Here is a 22937-nt window from a genome sequence, read left to right as displayed (position 1 = left end):
TTTCTTTAAAAAAAAAAAACTTCCAACCCGTGATACTCGAAAGTTAAACGGCGACAAAAATTTATTATTCGACCCGAGTTTGACACTTTGACGAAAATATGTATGAAAGGAGGAGAGCAGTCTTAAATAATGCCTTCACGGACTTTGGGGTCAGTTCATTCTTCTTTCAGAGGACACTACGAGAATTTTTAGCTGCAGAAATATAAAACTCGTCTCGAAGCCACCTAAATCCTCAAACAAGGGTATCTTATTCAGAAGGATTACGTATTCTGAAAGGGTTTAGTCAAATTAATATGACTTGCAATTTTCTATGTTATCAATAAATTTCAGTTCGTATTTTATAACAGATAAGTACTAAATATTTATTTCTATTTGATGGGACTTATTAAGTACAAACTTCCCATTTGTTAGTCGGAAAAGATGAAGATTTTTCCAATAAATAAATTTTTGGATTCTTCACAACATTTTACATGTACTTAATTTGACAGTTGAGATGGGTTTAGTTTAGTAGGAACTCTTTTAACGATGTTGATTTTTTTACTGATTTCTCGAAAATCTAACATCATGGATGTTACTGTAAAGTGAAGGTACAAGTCTTGTATTCAAGGTCGGGTTTGTTTCCCCATGAGCATCAGACCCCTCTATCAAGTATATTACTGTTTTCCTGTTTAAAACGGCACTGATACTTTCTTTCAAATTTCTTAAGTAGATAGAGCATGTTTTCCTTATACTTTTAGAGTAAATATGTTCTTGATTAGTATTAAATTGAAACTGTCAAACATATATTTCGAACTGTTTGGTTCTCATCAGCAGGCTACGGTGTTGACAACTCCAACTAAATATTTCCCAAGAACAAATCACTATTTTGTTTTGCTTAACGTTCCTATCACGCGAATGGCGACACCATGGGTTCCATTTAACAAATACTATTATCCTCATCAGAAAAGAACGTTGATAAATGTTATAAGATCCCACAATTGGTATTTACCAAGTATCCCTAGATGGCGTTCACTTTGCTGTATGTATTTATTCGGTTAAGGACTTCTTGGACGGTATCAGAACGACTATAGGGACCTAAATAAGAACCTTAATTGTATTTAAATTCACCTGATGAATTTTAAATTGAATAACTTATATCAGTAGCGATTGTCTGGTCTATTTAAAATGCAATTCTCTTTTCATACAGAAAGCATTTGCCTACTGCTGGGTCATACTTTATGTATAGACAATTATTTCCAAAATAAACGCGTTTATTACGTTTTCATTACGCATATGCAGGGTTAAAATTTATTCATTAAAACATACACATATTTGCTTTGTAACCACGCGTGTACAATTTCATAGGTACTTTTATTATATTATAGCGAACAAAATTAATCTTTACATTCCTAAATTTTCTGTTTTAAAAGTTCGAGGACCTGATTTCATAAAATTTCAGAAGGGAAAGCGTAAACAGAAAAGATACCTACCCCTACGCCTATTAGAGACTTCATAAAGGAATTAAAATAATATCGATTCGATCTTGAAAGAAAGCCACAATGAAATTTTCATAATGAATATTGAAAACCAATTTAAACATCATTAAGATCTTATTATAAGTATCTAAGGTCAAAAGCAAGTTCATTATTAATTTACTTTGCGTGCCTATTACGTATAACACTGGATAAATATCACTGTACCTTGACTTAGGCTTGCTCAAGGATTTATTAAAGCTACCTGTGGTGTGCTGATGGGAACTAATAAGATTGAAATTATTGCCAGCCGCATCCGATATTTATATAAAATTCTGACTGAGGACTTCGACACTATCTAATTTTTTTTTTTAAAAATTTAATCATTGAGTGATATTGAAAGGAGCAACAATGGCAAAAGCTACTTTCAGTTTTAAAGCTTTATGACAATTTTCGGAACCACAAGTCCTTTTAATAGAACTACTCCCAGAATCAGCGGCGCCTTCTGTCTTGGCATTCATCCATTTATTTAGTTCCTTGGCGCTATGCACTACAAAAATCCTAGAGCGCTTTTATCCTTCACCCTTGGACAAGTTATTTAAACTTTCGGACACAAGAACATAAAGAAACGTTTGTTATTGCACTTGAAACTTTCATGTTTTCCAAAGAAAATAGATGGTGTTAAGAAGAATAACTTCCAACATCTTTCTTCGTATTTATGTAAGTCTTTAACTTTATCGAAAACGGGAGAGAAAAGCAAAAAACACACACCGTTGCTACAACGTGTTCTTCAATAAACACTGATTTAGATGTGGAACGATTTTATAATTTATGACTGCAAATAAATTTAGAATCGAGGCGAGCTGAAAATCGATTGAGATTTTAAAGCAACTTTTTCCAACTTTGAATTTTAACGTTAGCTGTTTAGTGATTAATCCCAAGAGGTAGACACATAAATATCCTTATCGCACTTTTTATAGTTGGTAGGAAACTTTTTTCCATGCAAATTATGGAGAAAAATTACACTTCTTGTAGAAATTTTAGATGTAAATTTATTCATCACAATTAAAAAACTTTCTACATCAGAAACGCTCGAGGAGGTATACGTCAACTTTTGTTCATTTAAATCAGTCTTGTCACTTTTACTAAGTACAAACAGATTCCTAATTTACATTATAATGGATTACATGGATATTTATAGATTATATACCATTTTGATTATTTTAATAATAATAGAAGGATTTGGAGAATACCTGTATTATTTTATAAATATTTTGTTACAGGACTGTTACGTTCCAGAAGGAATTCAAGAGGTAATAAAGTTGCCATGGCGTGTAAGTAATTTTTGATATGTCATATTCATTATTACTCACTGATAAAAAAGAATTGAAACTAACCTTCTATCTAATATCGATAATGCACATTTAGTTAGTATTTTTTTTCATCTTCTCTTTGTACAACCGAGTATTATAGCAGTTAACACACGTTAACATTATTAATAACCATGTTGATTTACTAATTATTTTCTCATCATTAAAAGTCATTTCCAAATTCTTTAAAATAATGTATTAGTAATGGCACAATATCTGACGCAAGTGTACTTTAATAATGAAAAGTTGTCGAAGCAAATTGGAGTCTTTTTCTTTCCTATATTTAATTTAAATTCGGATTAATTTAAAAAGAAAACTAATTCAAAAGAGGAAACTCCGTCATTGAGAAGTCAGTATAGTAAATATTAATAGGGTCGTTCGTAAAGTCATTTCGTTTTTTCCCGCCAGAGGATTTAATTGTATTCTTTTGCACCCAACTTCACATTTAAGCCGTATAATTTTTATATGCTTTGAGAGCTCATATAGCAAGGCTTGTGTGTGAAAAATTCCACTTAATTCTACGCAGTAGTTTTTGGTTGGTGCCCTTTTAAATATGGAGAGCGATAAGCAGCATTTTCGACATATCTTACTGTTTTACTACAGAAAGGGTAAAAATGCTGTTCAAGCCAGAAAGAAATTGATTGATGTGTATGGATAGGGTGTGTTGACATTACGCCAGTGCCAGAACTGGTTCGCTAAATTTCGATCCGACAATTTTGATGTCGAAGATGCACCACGTTCGGGAAGGCCGGTTGAAGCTGATAAAGACGCGATAAAGGCATTAGTTGATCTGAACCGGCGAATAACAACACGTGAGATCGGATTGAGGTTAAATTTATCAAATTCAACAGTTTATGACCACTTGAAAGGCCTGGGATTATCCTTGAAGTTCGATGTATGGGTTCCCCATGTTCTCACAGAGAGAAATCTGTGTCGCCGCATTGACGTCTGCGATTCGCTTCTCAAACGTCACGAAAATGATCCGTTTTTGAAGCGCATCATCACTGGGGACGAAAAATGGGTTGTATACAACAACGTCAAACGCAAGAGGTCATGGAGCAAAAAAGATGAACCTGCTCAAACCATTTCCAAAGCCGATATTCACCAAAAAAAGGTGATGCTGTCTGTTTGGTGAGATTTTAAAGGAATCGTTTTTTTTGAGCTTTTACCGGATAACATAACGATTAATTCGGAAGTCTACTGTCATCAGCTGGACAAACTGAATGATGCACTTCAACAGAAAAGGTCAGAACTAATCAACAGGAAAGGTGTAGTGTTTCACCAAGACAACGCGAGACCTCACACAAGTTTGGTCACTCACCAACAGCTTTTACAGCTTGAATGGAATACAATGCTACACCCACCGTATTCTTCAGACCTGGCACCATCGGATTATTATTTGTTCCGGTCACTCCAAAACTTTTTGGACGGTAAAACCTTCACCTCAAATGAGGAGGTCAAAAACCTCCTCGATCAGTTTTTTGCCAGCAAAGACCAAAAATTTTATGAGCGTGGAATTATGCTACTACCAGAAAGATGGCAAAAGGTGTTGGACCAGAACGGTCAATATATAATTTAATAAAGTATTTGTTTATTATACGAAAACTTCTTTCATTTCCACAATAAAAAAACGAAATGACTCCGAACAACCCTATAGTATCAAGGATTTTGTGGTTTGATTTTGCCATTGCAGTTGAAGTATTGGTTTCTAAACGTTTTTTATTTTATTTAATTTTGTTTTATTTTTTGTTACAGCTGGCATAATCGGTATTCCGGATTCCCTGGATCTCAACGTTGAGTACCTACCAATTCCAAGTAAGTACTATTAATTTTCGTTGGTTTCGGCAATGCATCTGATAAATTATTATTGTTCCCGACATCTCGCTATCACGCGTGGCTTATTTGACGGACATTTGACGGTCGGCTGTCTGCGTCGTCTAGAAACTTACGGCGACATAATGTTACGGCACATATGTAAATCCTAACAGAAGTACACTTTACAGCCAAACGATGGCAGTGAACAATTGTATGTTAATTTTAAATGTTTATGCAGTTGAAAAGGTAGTTTAATTCATTTTGTGGTAACATATAATCGGGATATTGCGAGAATGCCGATAAGTTTTTGTACTAGCATCATCTTAAAAGGATACGTTGCATAATTCATCGTAACTTCGCATCTTCAATGCAAATAACACGGTTTTACCATCCTTTTCAGCACACGCTACGATAACTGAACATGAAGGGCATTCGGCAGAGGAACCATACTTTGATCCTACAGTGCCCCGAGACGTCAACGCTTTCCGTGGCAAAACTGCTTACCTTTCGTGCCGAATTTACAACATGGGCAATCGTACGGTAAGTCTCTTATTATTTTTTCAATTACAACAATCGTAAACGAGAATTACTATTAAACTCTTGGAGTTAGAGATAGCTTTAAGTAAAATGGAAGCGATCATGAAAAAACAGTATTGTATGAAAATGAATAAACAATAATACTGGCAAGCAAGGATAGAAAAAGTATGGAAATATAAAGATAGGAAACGAAACATTAGAATAAGTGGCTGATTTTAGATATCTAGGAAGTCAGATAAGTCAGGACCGAAGAAGCAGTAGGAATATAAAGCAGAGGATAGCGCAGGGTCGAGTCGCCTTCAATAAGAAGAAGTCACTTCTATGCTCGCGAACGGTTAATTTAGAAATTCTAAAAAGGTTGTTAAAGTTGTATGTTTGGAGCACGGCGTTGTACGGGTGCGAAACATGGACGCTGGACCCGGCGTAAAAGAAAAGGTTAGAAGCGCCCGAAATGTGGTATTACAGGCGAATGATGAGGATACCGTGGCTAATAGAAAAGGTTAAAAATGAAGATATATTAGAAAGAATATGAGAACAGAGGACTCTATGGAAGCCAATAGGTTGGTAGGACGCTTTCTCATGCATGAAGGGCTAGTCAGAGACATATTAGAGGCAGAGTAGTGGTAAACTTATATTAGAAGACCTTATGATGATGATGGAACAGTAGTAACATTAAGATAATTGTTTAGTTTAAATTAAAGTGAAAACTTAGCATAATTACGGACAGATGACGTTCACAAGCTTTTTGTACTTGTTCATTAAACGCTGTTTAAGTAGCAATAATTCGGACCAACCAACTTGAACTAACGTTTAGTTAATACAAGATCGAATCGTTGTGTAGTTGTATAGATAACGTACTTGATTTAAAATGAATTTGGGAATCAATTATTAATAAGTAGAAAGGTAACAGTTTCTTCCTCGATAGGTATTAATCAATTACCGGTGTCAAATCAATCAAAACTGACGTCCATACTTTCTTCGAAATTTGGTCGAATACTATTTCAGGAAACATAAATTTATGATCGTCGAAAATGAATGCTCGTGCATTATAGAGATGCTTTTATTGTGGGAATTCTCGAATATTAATCACCCTTAATGTGTTTCTGTTGGACTTAAACGCCATTGGGAAAACTTGAAAAAGCAGTTTAAACCTAATAATTCACTTCATCAAGAGGAAATAACTTTTTTGTAAGCGCAGGAGATTTTTATTTAACTATAAAATAGAACAAGTACACTAAGAAATTGCCTTCCACATTAATTTAAATAAAAGATTTTACAGTTTCATTAACGAACGGTACGAAGGAACTGGCAAATAAATAAAGTTTTCTATGTTAGATCGGAAGTAATTGAAAAACTTCCATAGTCGAACTAGAAATTAAAATGCACTTTTATTACCAAACAGTAAAATTCAAATCGACTTAATTTCTTCTCTATTCGCACACACATAAAAGAAAATCCAATTCTACTGAAGGATTAGGTGACTCTAAAGAAATTTAAATACTGTAATAACAATAAAAAAAAAGCGTTTAATATCTACACAAACTGTGAGAATTCATGATTTTATTATTGTAAAGTAAATTAATATCATCAACAGTTCCCTAAATATTTTTTTTGAAAAGCTTGCCATCAAAAGCTCTAGAAAGCTAAATACGAAATCAATTTAAATACACGCTAAAAACTTTTAATGAACTCGTTTTCTGGGCAAGAAAAACTCGATAATTATGAACTTTGTAATTTCCCATTGCAAAAACATCCCCAATTTGGTAACCCACTTTTAATAATGTTGATTCAATCCACGGTAGGGTAAGAAACAATTACTAGAGCTTCTGATAATAAAAAAGTGAAAAATACAACGTGGTATAGAAAAACAAAAACGGTCGTCATAGCACTGGTGGGTAAAATTATGATTTGGGCTGAAAGACTGTGGTTATGTAGGTTCAGACGTTTCATTGGCAACTGTGACTGACATCGTCAGTGGTACTGTGTTGACAGCTTGGGCACTACCGAAAATTTGAAGTATGACCGTTGAAATTGTCAACGTAGTAGCACAGAAAATTTCAATCACAGTTGTCAAGGAGACGCCTGGACTTTTCCTTCAGCCCACATCGTAATTCTTTGCTATACTAATGAGTAACTCAATAAAAAACTTAAAATTTCAAGCTGCAAGTCGAAATATTGAATTACAATGAAATGGTACTCTGGAATTAAATCATCTAATAAAATAATGAAACTATAGGGTTGTTCGGAAAGTCATTTCGTTTTTTTTTTGTGGAAATGAAAGACAGTTTTCGTATAATAAACAAATACTTTATTAAATTATATATTGACCGTTCTGGACCAACACCTTTTGCCATCTTTCTGGTAGTAGCATAGTTCCACGCTCATAAAATTTTTGGTCTTTGCTGGCAAAAAACTGATCGAGGAGGTTTTTGACCTCCTCATTTGAGGTGAAGGTTTTACCGTCTAAAAAATTTTGGAGTGACCGGAACAAATAATAATCCGATGGAGCCAGGTCTGGAGAATATGGTGGGTGTAGCATTGTATCCCATTCAAGCTGTAAAAGCTTTTGGCGAGTGACCAAACTTGTGTGAGGTCTCGCGTTGTCTTGGTGAAACACTAAACATTTCTGACCTTTTCTGTTGAAGTGCATCATTCAGTTTGTCCAGCTGATGATAGTGGACTTCCGAATTAATCGTTGTGTTATCCGGTAAAAGCTCAAAAAAAAAACGATTCCTTTAAAATCCCACCAAACAGACAGCATCACCTTTTTTTGGTGAATATCGGCTTTGGAAATGGTTTGAGCCGGTTCATCTTTTTTGCTCCATGACCTCTTGCGTTTGACGTTGTTGTATACAACCCATTTTTCGTCCCCAGTGATGATGCGCTTCAAAAACGGATAATTTTCGTGACGTTTGAGAAGCGAATCGCAGACGTCAATGCGGCGACACAGATTTCTCTCTGTGAGAACATGGGGAACCCATACATCGAGCTTCGAGGATAATCCCAGGCCTTTCAAGTAGTCATAAACTGTTGAATTTGATAAATTTAACCTCAATCCGATCTCACGTGTTGTTATTCGCCGGTTCACATCAACTAATGCCTTTATCGCGTCTTTATCAGCTACAACCGGCCTTCCCGAACGTGGTGCATCTTCGACATCAAAATTGTCGGATCGAAATTTAGCGAACCAGTTCTGGCACTGGCGTAATGTCAACACACCCTATCCATACACATCAGTCAATTTCTTTCTGGCTTGAACAGCATTTTTACCCATTCTGTAGTAAAACAGTAAGATATGTCGAAAATGCTGCTTATCGCTCTCCATATTTAAAAGGGCACCAACCAAAAACTACTGCGTAGAATTAATTGGAATTTTTCACACACAGAAGCCTTGATATATGAGCTCTTAAAGCATATAAAAATTATACGGCTTAAATGTGAAGTTGGGTGCAAAAGAATACAATTAAATCCTCTGTCGGGAAAAAACGAAATGACTTTCCGAACAACCCTATAACAAAATGGGACACTTTCAGTATCTAAAATGTTTTACTGATTGACATACCTATGTGTAGTGCTATGTACCAAGGGTTTACATCAATAAAGGTTCTCTAATTTTCATATGTGTGCTATAGTTCTAGGCCTTGCTAGGGTGATGGTATGGGAAATTTCCGTAAATAAAATGTATTTTTCAATAAATGCCACCCATTATCAACATAGGTTGGTAGGACACCTTCTCCTCGATGAAGGGCTAGTCAGAGACATATTAGAAGCAAAAACAGGTGTTAAGAGGAGTAGAGGTAGACCTATAGATTAGATTACTGTTTTAAATAGTTAAGGATGTAGAATGTTCTGGTTTTAGTAGGAAAATGCGAAGATTAGCTCAGAATAGGAAAGAGTGTACGAACGGTACCCATCGGTTCAAACTTGGAAGGGTTGAATTAGTGACTTCAAAAAGAAATTTTAGTTTCGTGGAAATAGTCTTCAACTTTGACGATTGCCTCTTTGTTAATTGCTCAAGCAGCAGGTACTTCCACAGGATAATTTAAAATTCTAAAATGTAGTAATTATGCAAATTAACCGCTGAACTAATTTTGTTAGAAGTTTATTTTTCCGTGTACCCTAATTATTGTTTTATTAAAGGAAGCAACTAATTAGACGGCTGTTTTTGTGTATAATCAGAATTACATTGTCTATTAAACATAGTGCACGGTCTAGTTCTCCTGAAGCAAATGTAATTCTAGTAGCTTCCATCTAATTGTAAGCCCGAATTAACATAGCGGGCGGTGAAGTTATATTATTATGCCGCATAATTTCACAGTGTTGCGCGCTTATTACGAAATATATTTATGGATGTCCATGAGTGTGCAAAAGCAAAGGTCCACGTCTGCCTGAACGTGATGTGGCTTATTAGCAAACTGTTCATCTATCGCGGAAATTTTGCAAGTATTCTCTCAGAAGGTATTTATTCTTTCCTTGGACAGGAATTCCGTTCCCTTCTCATATCTGTCTCTTTAGTTTTTGCCTATTTATTATTTAAAATAATAGAAACAAAAAGTTGGAGCTATTGTGGCAGGACTGGAGCAAGACACTGTTGATTTTTAATCGTTTATTAATCACAATATACATTAAGTATACGGGACGCGGTTGATGTTTTGTCAGTGTTACTCCAACCCCTAATTTGAACTACTAATACCGTATACCATTGAACATAAAGCACGCGGCAAGGTGATATAATTCCCACTATTGTATAAAAGTACTTCGTCTAACAGATGTACATAGCGAGCGGCATGGCCCAGAGGTTTAGACCTTTGCTTAGCATTCGAGAGGACGCCGGTTCGATTCCGGGTCCGTCTGCCTTGGTCCAAGTTTTTCTGTGCTTTCCTTGGATCATTTACGCAAATGTTTCTGTTTTCATTTCGTCCGTCTCATCTTTCTCACCCGAACAACCACCCACCGAATACCACGATTACTGAAAGGAGACTGAAGAGGGCCTTTCGCCCTACCTTCCGGCGTAGTCCGGAGGGACTGTCCTCCCACCAGCATTAATGGCTGCTAGGAATGAAACACCCAAAAGTTTAATAAAACATATACATCCTCTCAATACCTCCCTGCATAATCGCTTTGAATTTAAAGTCGAAAAGAAATTCCGGATGATATGTCTGATGAATACAGCGGATAACACAGAGAGGTGACCGAATTACGGACTAAAAATTTGAACATTCAATGATTGCTGTCTTTGCCGAAACACATAATCCACTTGGGCACAGCGTTTTCGTCATAAACGCCTTTCAGCATTTTATCATTTCTTGATAGCTATTCCCAAATTTCACAAAACAATTGATGTTGAAAATGCTCCTTTTCTTGATCAATCTTCATCATCAACAAGTGACGCCGAACGGATAAATATATTTGAATTCTTGTTGTTATCATATTTGTTATTTTATGTAGTTATTACAAGATTTTTATAAAGGTGTTTTATTATCTTTCGTAAAAGCACAGAGGAGGAGTAAAACATCGTGGGGTTCTATATGGAACTACAATTAATACTTTTCGTTCTTTCAGAAGCCTATAGAGCTATCAAAATAAACAGCATTTTGTGTTCATCTTCGTAAGAGTAGTGGGCTTATTTTCCGCAAGTCCGACATGTGATCCATCTCTTTATTCGACCCCGAGTAAAAGCCATTAGAACATAGGCGTTTTCTTTCAAACGCTACCTTACTCATTCTTCTCTATGCTTCGAATTTTTTTTCTTTATACAACTGCTTTCTTTGCTTTATAAGTCGCTTCACTTAACATGTTCTTATTACCTTTAGTACAAAATTAATAAATTATAAGAAGGACTGTTGGGTTATTATGTTCTCGTGACCCTTTTTCGTTTTTGTAATAAATGTTTTAACAACACAAGTTATTAATCTATTATAATTACACAATACTTCAATGTCAATTTAAATTGGGATATGTGCGACAAAAAGGAAATTAAATTTTCCAATTAATTTTCGTAAAACAAATAAAATACGTTCATAAAACAATTTTAGTCACTAAACAATTACGCCAAACGTATACATCAGGTGATGTTGCATAATATTTAAATTTCCATTTGTAATCGAAATTGTTTTATGAATGAGCTTGAACCGCATGTTTTAACTATATAACGTCAAGTGGTAGAGCTATTTCAAAATCTCATGAGCCTTTACATATGTGAAAACCAGACCCTCTTGCATTCATATTGTATATTACGTCAACATTGGCAGTTTAGCTCCAAGTCAACTCTAAACAATAACATTCACAATAAATATAAATAAAATAGTTACATTTAGTATTTAACTCGTGTCCTAATCTATAACAAAAACACACTAATTCGTATGCCGAAAAACCTAAAATGTTTCACGAAGAGTTTATTTATATATTTCAAATTACTTTTCCCTCTCTAACCGGAACTTCTTTAATGTTAAATATTGTACATGTCAATTCGATTTAGAGGAAGTTGACTGTACCTCATAACATATTTACACCGTACATTTGGCTCGCCAGTCAAAGGTCAAACTCTCATTTGTATGGTGTTTTTTATACCTATAGATATTGCCAAAAGCGTGCCCTTTTTGACTGATTTATGGAAATGCGGAAACCAATTATGAAAGGTACAAGCTTTCTAGAAATTTAGCCGTAGCTTATGAGGGAAGCTGTGAAGTTTCTAGATTTTAATTAACTGGTGTTTGTTGTGAAAATGAAGTTCTGTCACAAAACTTTTTACAGAGTAAAAATTGCAAAGACATTATAGTTAATTGCTATAGGTAAAAGAGAGCATGAGAATTTCTCATAACTAACTTCCTATAAACTTCATAATGCAGGTACCTATGTAAAACGACATCTTCTGTCGTTGTCGTACAAGTCGCATTTTAAGCGAATTACTTACTTAAGTCTTAAACTTTTGAATTGTTCCTATCTTTCGACTAGCTTAGCTTAATTTCTTTGTCCAATTTATTAGACACTTACTTATGCAATTTAACTACGCCATTTCACAACTCGTACAGAACTCTGAGAAATTAAAGAAAAAGAAAAGTGGAGAGTCAAGAGTGAAATGATAAATTTAGAAGGGCTACACTTGTGAAAAGCCGGGTCATAACTTTAGCTTTATATAAGGCCAATAGCTCTGCAAACGAGTGTTTGTCATCAAAATTCTCACAGTTCCTTTAAGTGATACTTCTGGAAAAGTACAGTTGAAGATAAATGGACTTTAAAGGGTACCTATATACCCTCTGTTAACGGCAATATAGGCGGAATCACGAATCTAAGTGTGATTTAAGCGTACAATTTATAGGTATGAGTACAACTGTTTTAAAACAAGCTTCTGGCTCAAATGTGAATATATATCTACCGCTATAGTCAATATAGTATTGAATTAACTGTAAACTTCGGTGCTTTAATAAATAATTTCAGGTGAAAGGTAAAGAAACTCGAGGGCTGCCATTATTATTATCATATCATCGTCATAGTCACAGGATCGGCAATCCTAAGACTGGTAGGACACGCACCTCCACTGTTTCCTATCTTGAGGTAACTCAACTCACACGTTGGTTTAAATGTTATGGATAATATCATATGGAAATGGGGGTGTTGCTCTTTTACAGTGCCTGTACTACTACCCCTCACGATATTTCCTGATTTTTATTTCATCTTCCTTCAGTAGGACTATTTTATATCATCATCATAAGGTAATCAGTTCTAAGACTGGTTGGACACGCACCTCCACCCTTTCCTATCCTGAGCTAATCTTCGCATTTACCTAAAACTATAACATCCCACATCCTTAATTATTTGTGAACAGTAATCTAATGTAGGTCTAACCTCTACTCCTCTTAACTCCTATATCTGTTTCTAATTTCATATCCACCAAGTATTTCGCCTATTCCTTATTTACTTCCACAACGTCGTCTATTCTTCTACTCTTTTTAATACCTCATCATTTCTAACGTCCTCTATCTACTGTATTATTATCATTTACTTGTAACGCCATATTTTGGATGTTTTCTTTTTTCTTTTCCGTCGCGTACACCGTCCATGTTTCACACCCGTACAGAGCCGTACTCCAGATATACATCTCTAACAATATTTTCTTGCTAAATTAACTTTTCGCGAGCATAGAAGTGACTTCTCTTTGTTATGGTGGCTCTACCTTGCACTATCCTTTGTTTTATATCTCAGCTTCTCCTTCTATCCTGAATTATCTAACTTCTATATACCGAAAATTATAGACTTCTTTTAAATTTTCATCTCGTCACCGTGGATAGACAAGGTTAGAAATGAGGAGCTTTTAGAAATAATAGAAGAACAGAGTACTCTATGGAAGTAGATAAAAATAGGCGAGGTAGGTTGGTAGGATACCTTCTCGGGCATGAAGGTCTAGTGAGGGACATATTAGAGGCGGAAACAGGAGTTAAAAGGAATAGAGGTAGATGCACATTATATAACACATCACAAATAGTTAAGGATAGGAAGGAGTGAAGATGCGTGTCCAACCAGTCTTTAGGACTGACGACCTTATGATGATTAAAAAATATGATCCTTGAAATACATTTTTCTAATAAAGATTATCCAGTAATCAAGACCTTTTCTTCAAACATAATATTTCTTTTTTGACATTTGTTCATTTAATGTTGCTCGAGCGAAAGTGCATAATTTGATATGTCCTATATAAAAATTATTAAAATCCCGGAGATTTATTAGTTTCTATCTATGTAAGACGTAATTTTTATCAATGGAAATTTTAAAGCAAAAGCCCAGAGGCTAGTATAATCTTCCTATTTTCGGTCGACGGCGAGTACCCACTAAATTTCCATTTTTGTAAAAATCTTGCAAATTACTTCATTCTTAGATTAATTAGTCTTTCAAATTTATAAAAGTTACTTCACAAATATTATTCGCCTATAGCACCTATTGAAAAGGGACCGATGTTAAAGTATTTCAAGTATTTATAGACTCTTATAAGAGCTTTCAATATTACCCTGCTTCAACGGAAGGACTGCTACAAGTACGCTGAACATAAAGCGCACGGAGTTGAATTCCTATTAAAAGAACAATACTTTCTTATTTACTTTTGTAGCCAAGCTTAACTTTTGTTTCTTCATTCTAACAATTCCTTCAGCTAGATACTTACAGTGCATAGCTTTACTTCATCCATGTACAATGGCCGTTCTTTAAACGTATATTGTAAGAAGGATAAGTCTGTCCATTCAAGAACACTATTTCCAATTAAAGAAAAAAAAGACAAACTTACATATATATGTGCATGTTATGATAAATTAAAAATTACCTAGCCAGTTGGTAAATAAGTATATATTTATTACTAGTACCAGCAATCAATAATATGTAGATGTTTAACTAAAAATAGATGCGTGCTTGTATCTCACTTTGCATCCACAATCATCTAACGCATCAAATCGCCGCTGTTTATACGAGGCCTGTTAAAATAGTATACCGAATTTTGTGTTTTATCAAAAACCGTTTGTTTATTTATGAAAATATATTTTGTAATCCTCACCAGATATAACACACTTGTGCTAACGTTTCTTTCAATCCTTGAAGCACTTCAAAAAATCTTTTTTGTGATCTTGTTCAGCTCCTCCTTCGATGCCGTCTCTATCTCGTTAATCGTAGCTTAGCGTCGTCCTTTCATGGACCACTTCAGTTTCGGGAACAAGAAAAAGTCACAGGGAGCCATATCTGGAGAATTCAGTGACTGCGGCATTGTTAGTGTGATGTTTTTGGCCTTAAATTCACGCACAAGCAACGATGCGTGAGCAGGGGTGTTATCATGGTGCAAAAGCCAATTTTTGTTCTTCCACAAATCCAGGCGTTTCTGGCGGATTGCTTCACCACTCCCCTGCAATCGAAGAAAACTCTAAGCAAAACCTTCACATTCGACCTAACTTGGTGCGGTTTTTTCGGTCTTGGCTCGTGCGGCAGATTCCATTGGGATGGTTGAGCTATGGTTTCCACGTCATAACTACAAACCCATGATTCGTCACCAATTAGGACCCTCTGGATCAAATTTGGATCTTCGCGAACAGAATCTTCAACAACTCCACAGAAATGTTAATGCGATGCTGTTTTTAGTCGAAATTGAGCAATTTTGGTACGAATTTCGCGGCAACCCGTCTCATGCTCAAATCATTGGTAAAAATCCAATGGCAGAAGCCAATCGATACGGTTAGGTCCTCAGCAACTTCTCTAACGGTGATTCGACGATTGGCCAATTGAATTTCCTTCACTTCATCAATGTTTTCGTCTGTTGTTGACGTGCTGGGCCGCCCGGCACGCTCTTCGTCGTTCATATCTTTATGGCCCTCTGAGAACATTTAGTACCACCGATAAACGATGCTCCGGTCTAAGGTAGCTTCACCATATGCCACAGTCAACATTCGGAATGCGTCTGCGCACTTAAATTTGCTTTTCACACAAAATTTGATACAGATTCTTTGATCCATTTTTTGGAATAGGTAAAAATCGAAGACGAGCCAAAACACGTACAAACAAAGCAGTCGTTAAAAATTAACTGAACATTCAACATGGCCGAACTTGTCGATATAAGTGAGAGACATGAGTACCAACATAAAGCCACAAAGAAAATGGAAAATACGTAAATCGCGGAAATTCAAAATTCGTAATACTTTTTGAACAGGTCTCGTATGTGGTAGTAGCTTCAAGTTTCCCTACCAGCGGCAACCAAACACCAGTTATATTCTACTAACAATAAGATGTTCTTGAACGTTTCTAGTTTCGGTTGTAACGGTAACATTCATTTTAAGAATCCTTGCTGTATGTATAAATTGACAGACAGGATAATGTAGGTCCCTTCAAAATATTGCAACGAAAGTTTGATTAGACATGAAATAGACGAGGTGGTAGAATTTTGGATTATTTGTAGATGGTAATGTCAAATCGATAAGGAAAATAACCGAGAATTCTGTTACACTAGTAAACACGCAAATATCCATTTCAATTCAGATTGGTCGAGTAATTAAACGACGATATGTCCCAGTCATTTTGTGAGGGTTTCAGTTGAAATTGAAAGGCAGATACGTTTACAAAGACCACAGACGTAAATACTGCCTGTGTTGAATTTTATTAGTGGACATTCCAGTTTTTAGAAAAAAGGAAAGGCATTCATTTTCTGTTATTCAATATCATTACAGTATAGGTAAGAATTTGCTTGCAGGGCGTAAACTATATGGTCCTGTATATCTTTGCTATATTGCTGTTTTCTTTGTTTGTAAGTCATCTGGTCGCTTATTTAGCGAATATTCGGAGAAAATATATATAATATGTAGTTGACCGACAATAGTTACAAAAGGTAATTTTTATAAAATGTATTTTTTTTATTTATGTATAGGTAGCTCGCGAAGGATTAATTTAGAAATTGGTAAAAAGATTGTTAAAGGTGTGTGTTTGGACCTCGGCGCTGTACGGGTGCAAAACATAAACGGTAGGCGTAGCGGAAAATAAATGATTAGAAGCGTTTTAAATGTGGTTACTGGCGGATGATGATGATACTGTGGAAAGAGAATGTTAGAAATGAAGAGGTATTAGAAAGAATAGAATAACAGAGGACTATGAAAATCAATAAAAAATAGGATAGATAAGTTGGTAGGACACCTCCTCAGGCATGAAGGTCTAATCATATTAGAGACAGAAACGGGAGCTAGGAGGGGTAGAGGTAGACCTAGATTAGATTACTGTTCGCAAATAGTTAAGGATGTGGGATGTTCTAGTTTTAGGGAAATGCGAAGATTAGCTCAGGATAGGAAGAAGTGGAGTGTCCAACCATCAGTTTTAGGACTGACGACCTTATGGTGATGAGGTACCTTGCAATAAAAATAGAATTCTTAATAGAATTCCTTCGTCCTTCATTTGTTCATTAAGTACCTTTTTCTCGGGAACGTCTACGGTATTATGTTGAAATTAATCTCAAAAACTAGATATTGTATATGGCCACACAATTCTGTAAATGTTCAATTCGCTAACTCAATATACAAAAATTATAGGCTTTTGAAGTAGGTGCATTTTTTATGCAGTTGACCCACTGATCAAGTGGCCTTCAAACTCGGTATTACCTCGCAGAACTAAGACGTAAGAAGTAAAACAAAATTAATTCAATGGGTAAAGAGGGTACCGGGAATTTCAATAAATAATGTACCAGATGTTAAGTTTACTTTATGTGCGAAGTTTTGTTATCGACTTTGACTACATTAAGCATTAAAGGTTTAAATGTACGTACACACCTATATAAAAATGACGAGTACTTAGCGTTTAATGAAGTTAATGGCGAAATATTGCACATGTAATACAACTAGGTAATAATACACCTCGACTGTAAGTTATTGACAATCACCTTTATAGAAATGATCATGTAATTAATCTTAATTTAATTAGTGAAAAAACAAATGTATGACAATAACCTTAAAGTAAATAACATAATGCAAAATTATGTAGAAAATACACGCAAGGAACGAGCTTCTGGTTGAATTTGCACCGATTCCAAAAATATTGAGTTAGTGTTCTAAGACTTTTTGAGTTTAGTTTCTTTCATTATTTTCAATGATAATTATTTTTTTGTTGGTTTTACGTACTGTGATGATTCGTCGATATAATCAATCACTAAATTTGATATTAACGTAGTTTTCCACAAGAGCCATGTCATAGTGCTTTTTGTTACCTATAGATAAATCGTTTATTTCAACGTTATGATTAACGAGCCTTTTCTTCAATAACGTTTTACTATTTTTAAACATTTAAAAAAAGGCGGATGTAACACATTAGTTTGACAAAATCCCCTATTGTTGTTTGAAATCTTTGAGGAAATATCTGAACAGTTGAAGATAAAATTGATTGTAGCAAAAGTAGCATTCTTGCCAACTTAGCTGTCGTATATTACTGAAACTACTTTTTTACTCAGCGTTATTCTTACCATAATAGGTTAAACGTGCTATGAAAGGAAACAAAGTATTCATGTTGTTGAAGGGGTCTGACTGCTAAAGCGGGACACGTACTAGAGCTTTTTAGCATATTTATACAGTATAACGCATAGCATTTTTACAATGGCCCATTTACGTTAACGCATACAAGATGGAACAGGGAATTTTTATATAATATCGTACGAACAACATCAAATTTATTATAATCTTAATACCTATTCCTTATAACGTTCTAGATAAAAAAAATCGTTTACTTGGCTCAATATATATCTACACTACTGTTCCCGTGGGATAGAAAAATTAGTTTTATGTGGTCGACGATGATCTTTGACATGTATTTAGGGCATCAAAGCGAGCGATGCCGCGGGCAAAACCTAGTACCTAATCTATAAAACACCACTGAGAGATTACATCTGAACCATAACTTAGTCAACGACATACGGCACGTATTCTATCTTTCCCACTATTTAGTTACATGTCTGCCTTTGATTATGGTACTTCTTAATTAAGTCCCCTTTACTTAGTGTCAATGAGGACCCCAGTGTCGATTTAAAAGTCATTTTAAACCTAGGGGATGGAAGTTTGGAACTTTACTTTTGGAATTATATCTACACAGTAGTTTAATGACAGTTTGGTCATTTAGGAAATTTATCTTTTCGCCTTCATCATACATAGGTATTCATAGATTTTTAAGGATTCAGTTTGATCTAATTTTATCTTTTTCAATATAATATATTGCTGTCTTTATATTCATCATCATAAGGTCGTCAAGACTGGTTGGACACGTACCTCCACTATTTCCTATCCTGAGTTAATCTTCGCATTTTCCTAAAACTAGAACAACCAACATCCTTAACTATTTACGAACAGTAATCTAATCTAGGTCTACCTCTACCCCTTCTAACTTCCGTTTCTGCCTCTAATATGTCTCTCACTAGACTTTCATGCCTGAGAAGGTGTCCTACTAACCTATCTCGCCTATTTCTTATTGACTTCCATAAAGTCTCCTGTTCATCTATTCTTTCTAATACCTTTTCATGTAGAACCTTCTCTATCCACGGTATCCTCATCATTCTCCTGTAACACATCATTTCGAACGCTTCTAACCTTTTCTTTTCCGCTGCGCCCACTGTCTATGTTTCCCACCCGTACAACGCCGCGCTCCATACATACACCTTTAACAACCTTTTTCGAATTTCTAAATTAACCGTTCGCGAGCATACAAGTCACTTCTTTTTATTAAAGGCGACACGACCCTGCGCTATCCTCTGCTTTATATCCCTACTACTCCTTCCATCCTGACTTATCTGACTTCCTAGATATCTAAAATCGGCCACTTCATCTAATTTTTCGCCTCCTATCTTTATATTCGCTACTTTTTCTTCCCTTGCATACCAATATTTTAGTTTTACTTTTATTTATTTTCATACAGTACTGATCTGTCAGTACCGCTTCCATTTTATTTAAAGCTATCTTTATGTCTTTGTATTATTAAACTTATTTTATACGATGTAGTTTGCAAACAGATTTTCTTTAAACAAAATCCTATTACGATATGGATATTCTGTTCAAGTTCTAATAAACCCTATAGAAAAGTGAGTAAACTACTTTGAGTAAAATAATTATGTTTTGGTTTTTAGGTAAGCTGGATTCGCCATGCCGACGTCCACATCATCTCAGTAGGGACATACACTTACACCAGTGATCAACGTTATTTTATTTTACATGACAACACTTCTGGCGATTGGACTTTGCAGATCAAATGGGTTAGTGCCAAGGACGAAGGCACTTACGGTTGTCAGCTGAATACTCAACCCATCAAAAGTTATTACATCATGCTCACGGTCGTCGGCAGTAAGTAAAAAACTATACTATATGTTTACTTATTTATAGATATTTTATTAGCAAGAGGCACTTTAACTCACATTATATGTATCGATACATCTGTTGCTATCAGGAATTTATCAAGAAGTTCTTTGAATAAATTTGAATTAGTAACAAACCAGAGATCAAAAGGTGGTTTGTCGATGACTTTTCACGCCTCAGGTATATAAGGGCACGTGTAATGTCTTAAGGGCTTACGCCCACGAGACGTTTTTTTTCCGCGTGGCCGCTGCGTTGTCATCTAACACATTATTTTAAATACACCTGAGCGCGCCAGCGATTATTTAACTGTAACTGTTTTAAAAATGTAACATGTTTCAAAATTTATTGGGACCACACAATTTGTGAAATTGATTTTTTCATAATCTTTCTTTAAAACTGATGGATGAACAATATTTTAGAAAGTAAATCACTGAAGGAGCGGTCTCAATGAACTTCATATTTCGATATCTACATATCACTAATGTCAGGCAGAGCGGGAGCGGTTGTTTCAGCTCCAAGGCATTTATTCCATTTTAACTAGCGCAGCGGTCACCTTACTGGAGCGACTAAATAATCGCACGGTAGAAAACGCTCTCGTGCGCGCGAGGCTCTAAGAAACGCATAGTTAATATGTAATTTTATGTCAAGCTGGGTTCTCCCACCTTAAATTTGATTCGCATTTATAAATAAATAGGTAAATAAAGGAACCGAACCACACCCCAAATAAGAATTTCAAAAAAATTATCGCTGTTGACAAATGCGTGATTCCATGCACTTTTACAGTTTACCTACTGAATTTTAATTAAATGATAAAACTGTACTACCGGATTCAGCTATCGTGGAAAATGCCGTAACTATCACCGTTTTCAAACGAATTTTTCTAAAAAAATCTGTAGCATGCGACTACCTAATGTGAACCTATGTGTATTGCATTTGATGTTTTGTTAGATGTTTTATATGTACCCTTATGTGTTAAGAATTAAAATAAACAATATTCGAAATGAAAGTATATAACAGTAAGGTAAGTCGTGTTCTCGTACATGTATTAGGTAACTTTTTATCTTCCCAGCGAAATAAAAACACTACAATCAAAAATTCCACACAAAACGTTTAGAAATCTAATACTCGTTTCTATCTTCGTGGTGTCATGCCTACATTGGGTCTTTTACTTAAGAAGTAAGATGGTACACCATTGGTCTCATGAAAAAAAAACAAGAAATTGTCCCACATAAAAATAAATTTAATTATCGCATTTTCGCGAATACTGACAATTACTTATAATTCTTCATTTCATTTCTTCAGTTTATGATAAGAACACTAAAAAAGACACCTTTAATTATAACACGTAACTTTTGAAAACGCAGGGAAATCTCTGTCTTCTGCCCTCCGAGCGCAATTTGTAGTATAAGCAGCAACAGAAGTTGCTTGGGGCTAGATATAGTGGGTAAGAAGGGTGGTCAAGCACTTCGAACCGTACTTGTTGGATTTTCGCTAAAATGTGAGACGGCGAAACAGATTCTTTTTTCTGCAAATGTAGCAGTTCTTCCGCAATTTCTGCCTTCAGTTTGTCAAGTAATAATGCGAAAAACAGTCGCCATATCAGTTTTCCAGTCAAAAAAAAAACAAAAAGCTTTTTTGGAGCCCATTCCCCTCCGTAGTCCACTGTTTTGACTACATTTTTATTTCTGATATACAATTGTGTAACCAAGTTTCATCTACAGTAATTAGTCGACGCAAAAACTTATTATGCCTAAACTTCGCCAACAGAGCGTTGGAAATCTTCATTTGACATCGCGCAGACGTATCCCTATCATCTTGGTGCAATATGTGACGAACACGTTCTTTGGACATCTCCTTGTTTAATTCGACGCATGTTTAGCACCATTTGGTTTTAAATTCAGCTGTCCTAAAATTTTACGGTGGTAAATAATGATGCAGTCTCCGTACACACCGCCCAACTTATCTTTGATTTGCCTAGGCATATATTGCTTTTCAAACACAATTTTTTAGTGAAAGCTCAATCCTCGATTTTTTCCAGTTTCACCCAAGCAATTGCCAAACAACAACTGCTCGTCGAAAATAGCTGAAATTTTGGTAAATGCCTGTCAAAACATGCGCAGTCTCTGCCCTTTATTGACGAGTGTTGTCATCTTCACATTTTTTTTAGACCACTCGTATATATTCCATATTTTGCATAGCACAGGTATACTGTTCAGTAACCACCTACCATTTCTCTTAATGTACCTAATGGACGTGCTGTTTGTATCTTGTTATCGTTGATTGTTATTGAGGGTTGAATTAAAGTGAAGGCGCTAGTCTTATATTGCATTCTCCCCGACATTCCGCAGCTAACCATCCGGGCTCTCGTTGGAATGCTCTTATTTATCAACCGCTACCAATTTTACGTGACGGAATTCACCGTGGCGTCGTATCATTGTGAACTTGTGTGGAGGATTATCTAGCATTACTTTGGATTTTGCTTGAGATTCTTTAACGGCCAAATCGTTGTACATATTTGTTTTACGTTTGCGCTATTGGTATGCAAACTTTCTCGATTATTCTCTTGCTTTAATGTCGTCAGATAAACTCCGATGGAATTTATGGATTACGATTCGAACATTTCGAATAATTTAAATTATCGTTTGCCCTGCCTGTGGTATCGAAAAAGTTGTAACCTTATAACGTATGGATCCTTCAGGAATAATACGTACATATTTATCGAATATACCTACATTAAAATAATGTAACATATACAATAAAACTAAATAATAGTTACCGAGATAAAAACGTTCAGTCTCTCCGAGTCTCTCTGGTGTCGCTGAGAGAGACTGTTACAAAAACTGTTTAGCGTCTCTGGACGAGAGACTCGAGTCGCTCATAGAGAGATCCTCATTTCGTATCCAGTCTCTGAACGAGAGACTCGAATC

The 22937-nt window shown here is 35.4% G+C and overlaps 1 protein-coding gene across 10 annotated transcripts in view; it reads left to right on the top strand.

Annotated features, from left to right (window-relative positions):
• LOC108737328 (zwei Ig domain protein zig-8) overlaps positions 1–22937 on the top strand; it is a 207079-nt gene that overhangs the window by 165448 nt on the left and 18694 nt on the right. For all 10 annotated transcript variants that reach the window (XM_025975324.1, XM_025975341.1, XM_025975332.1 and 7 more), the window contains 4 exons: positions 2735–2785; positions 4577–4636; positions 5037–5176; positions 19785–19998. In XM_025975324.1, the coding sequence (XP_025831109.1) occupies positions 2735–2785; positions 4577–4636; positions 5037–5176; positions 19785–19998 (465 nt within the window). The remainder of the gene's footprint in view (positions 1–2734; positions 2786–4576; positions 4637–5036; positions 5177–19784; positions 19999–22937) is intronic.

This window comes from Agrilus planipennis, unplaced genomic scaffold (assembly GCF_000699045.2).
Source record: "Agrilus planipennis isolate EAB-ADULT unplaced genomic scaffold, Apla_2.0 scaffold90, whole genome shotgun sequence".
NCBI classification, from domain to species: Eukaryota; Metazoa; Arthropoda; class Insecta; order Coleoptera; family Buprestidae; genus Agrilus; species Agrilus planipennis.
The sequence above is the reverse complement of the archived record's forward strand: the minus strand, read 5'-3'. Positions and strand labels throughout refer to the sequence as shown.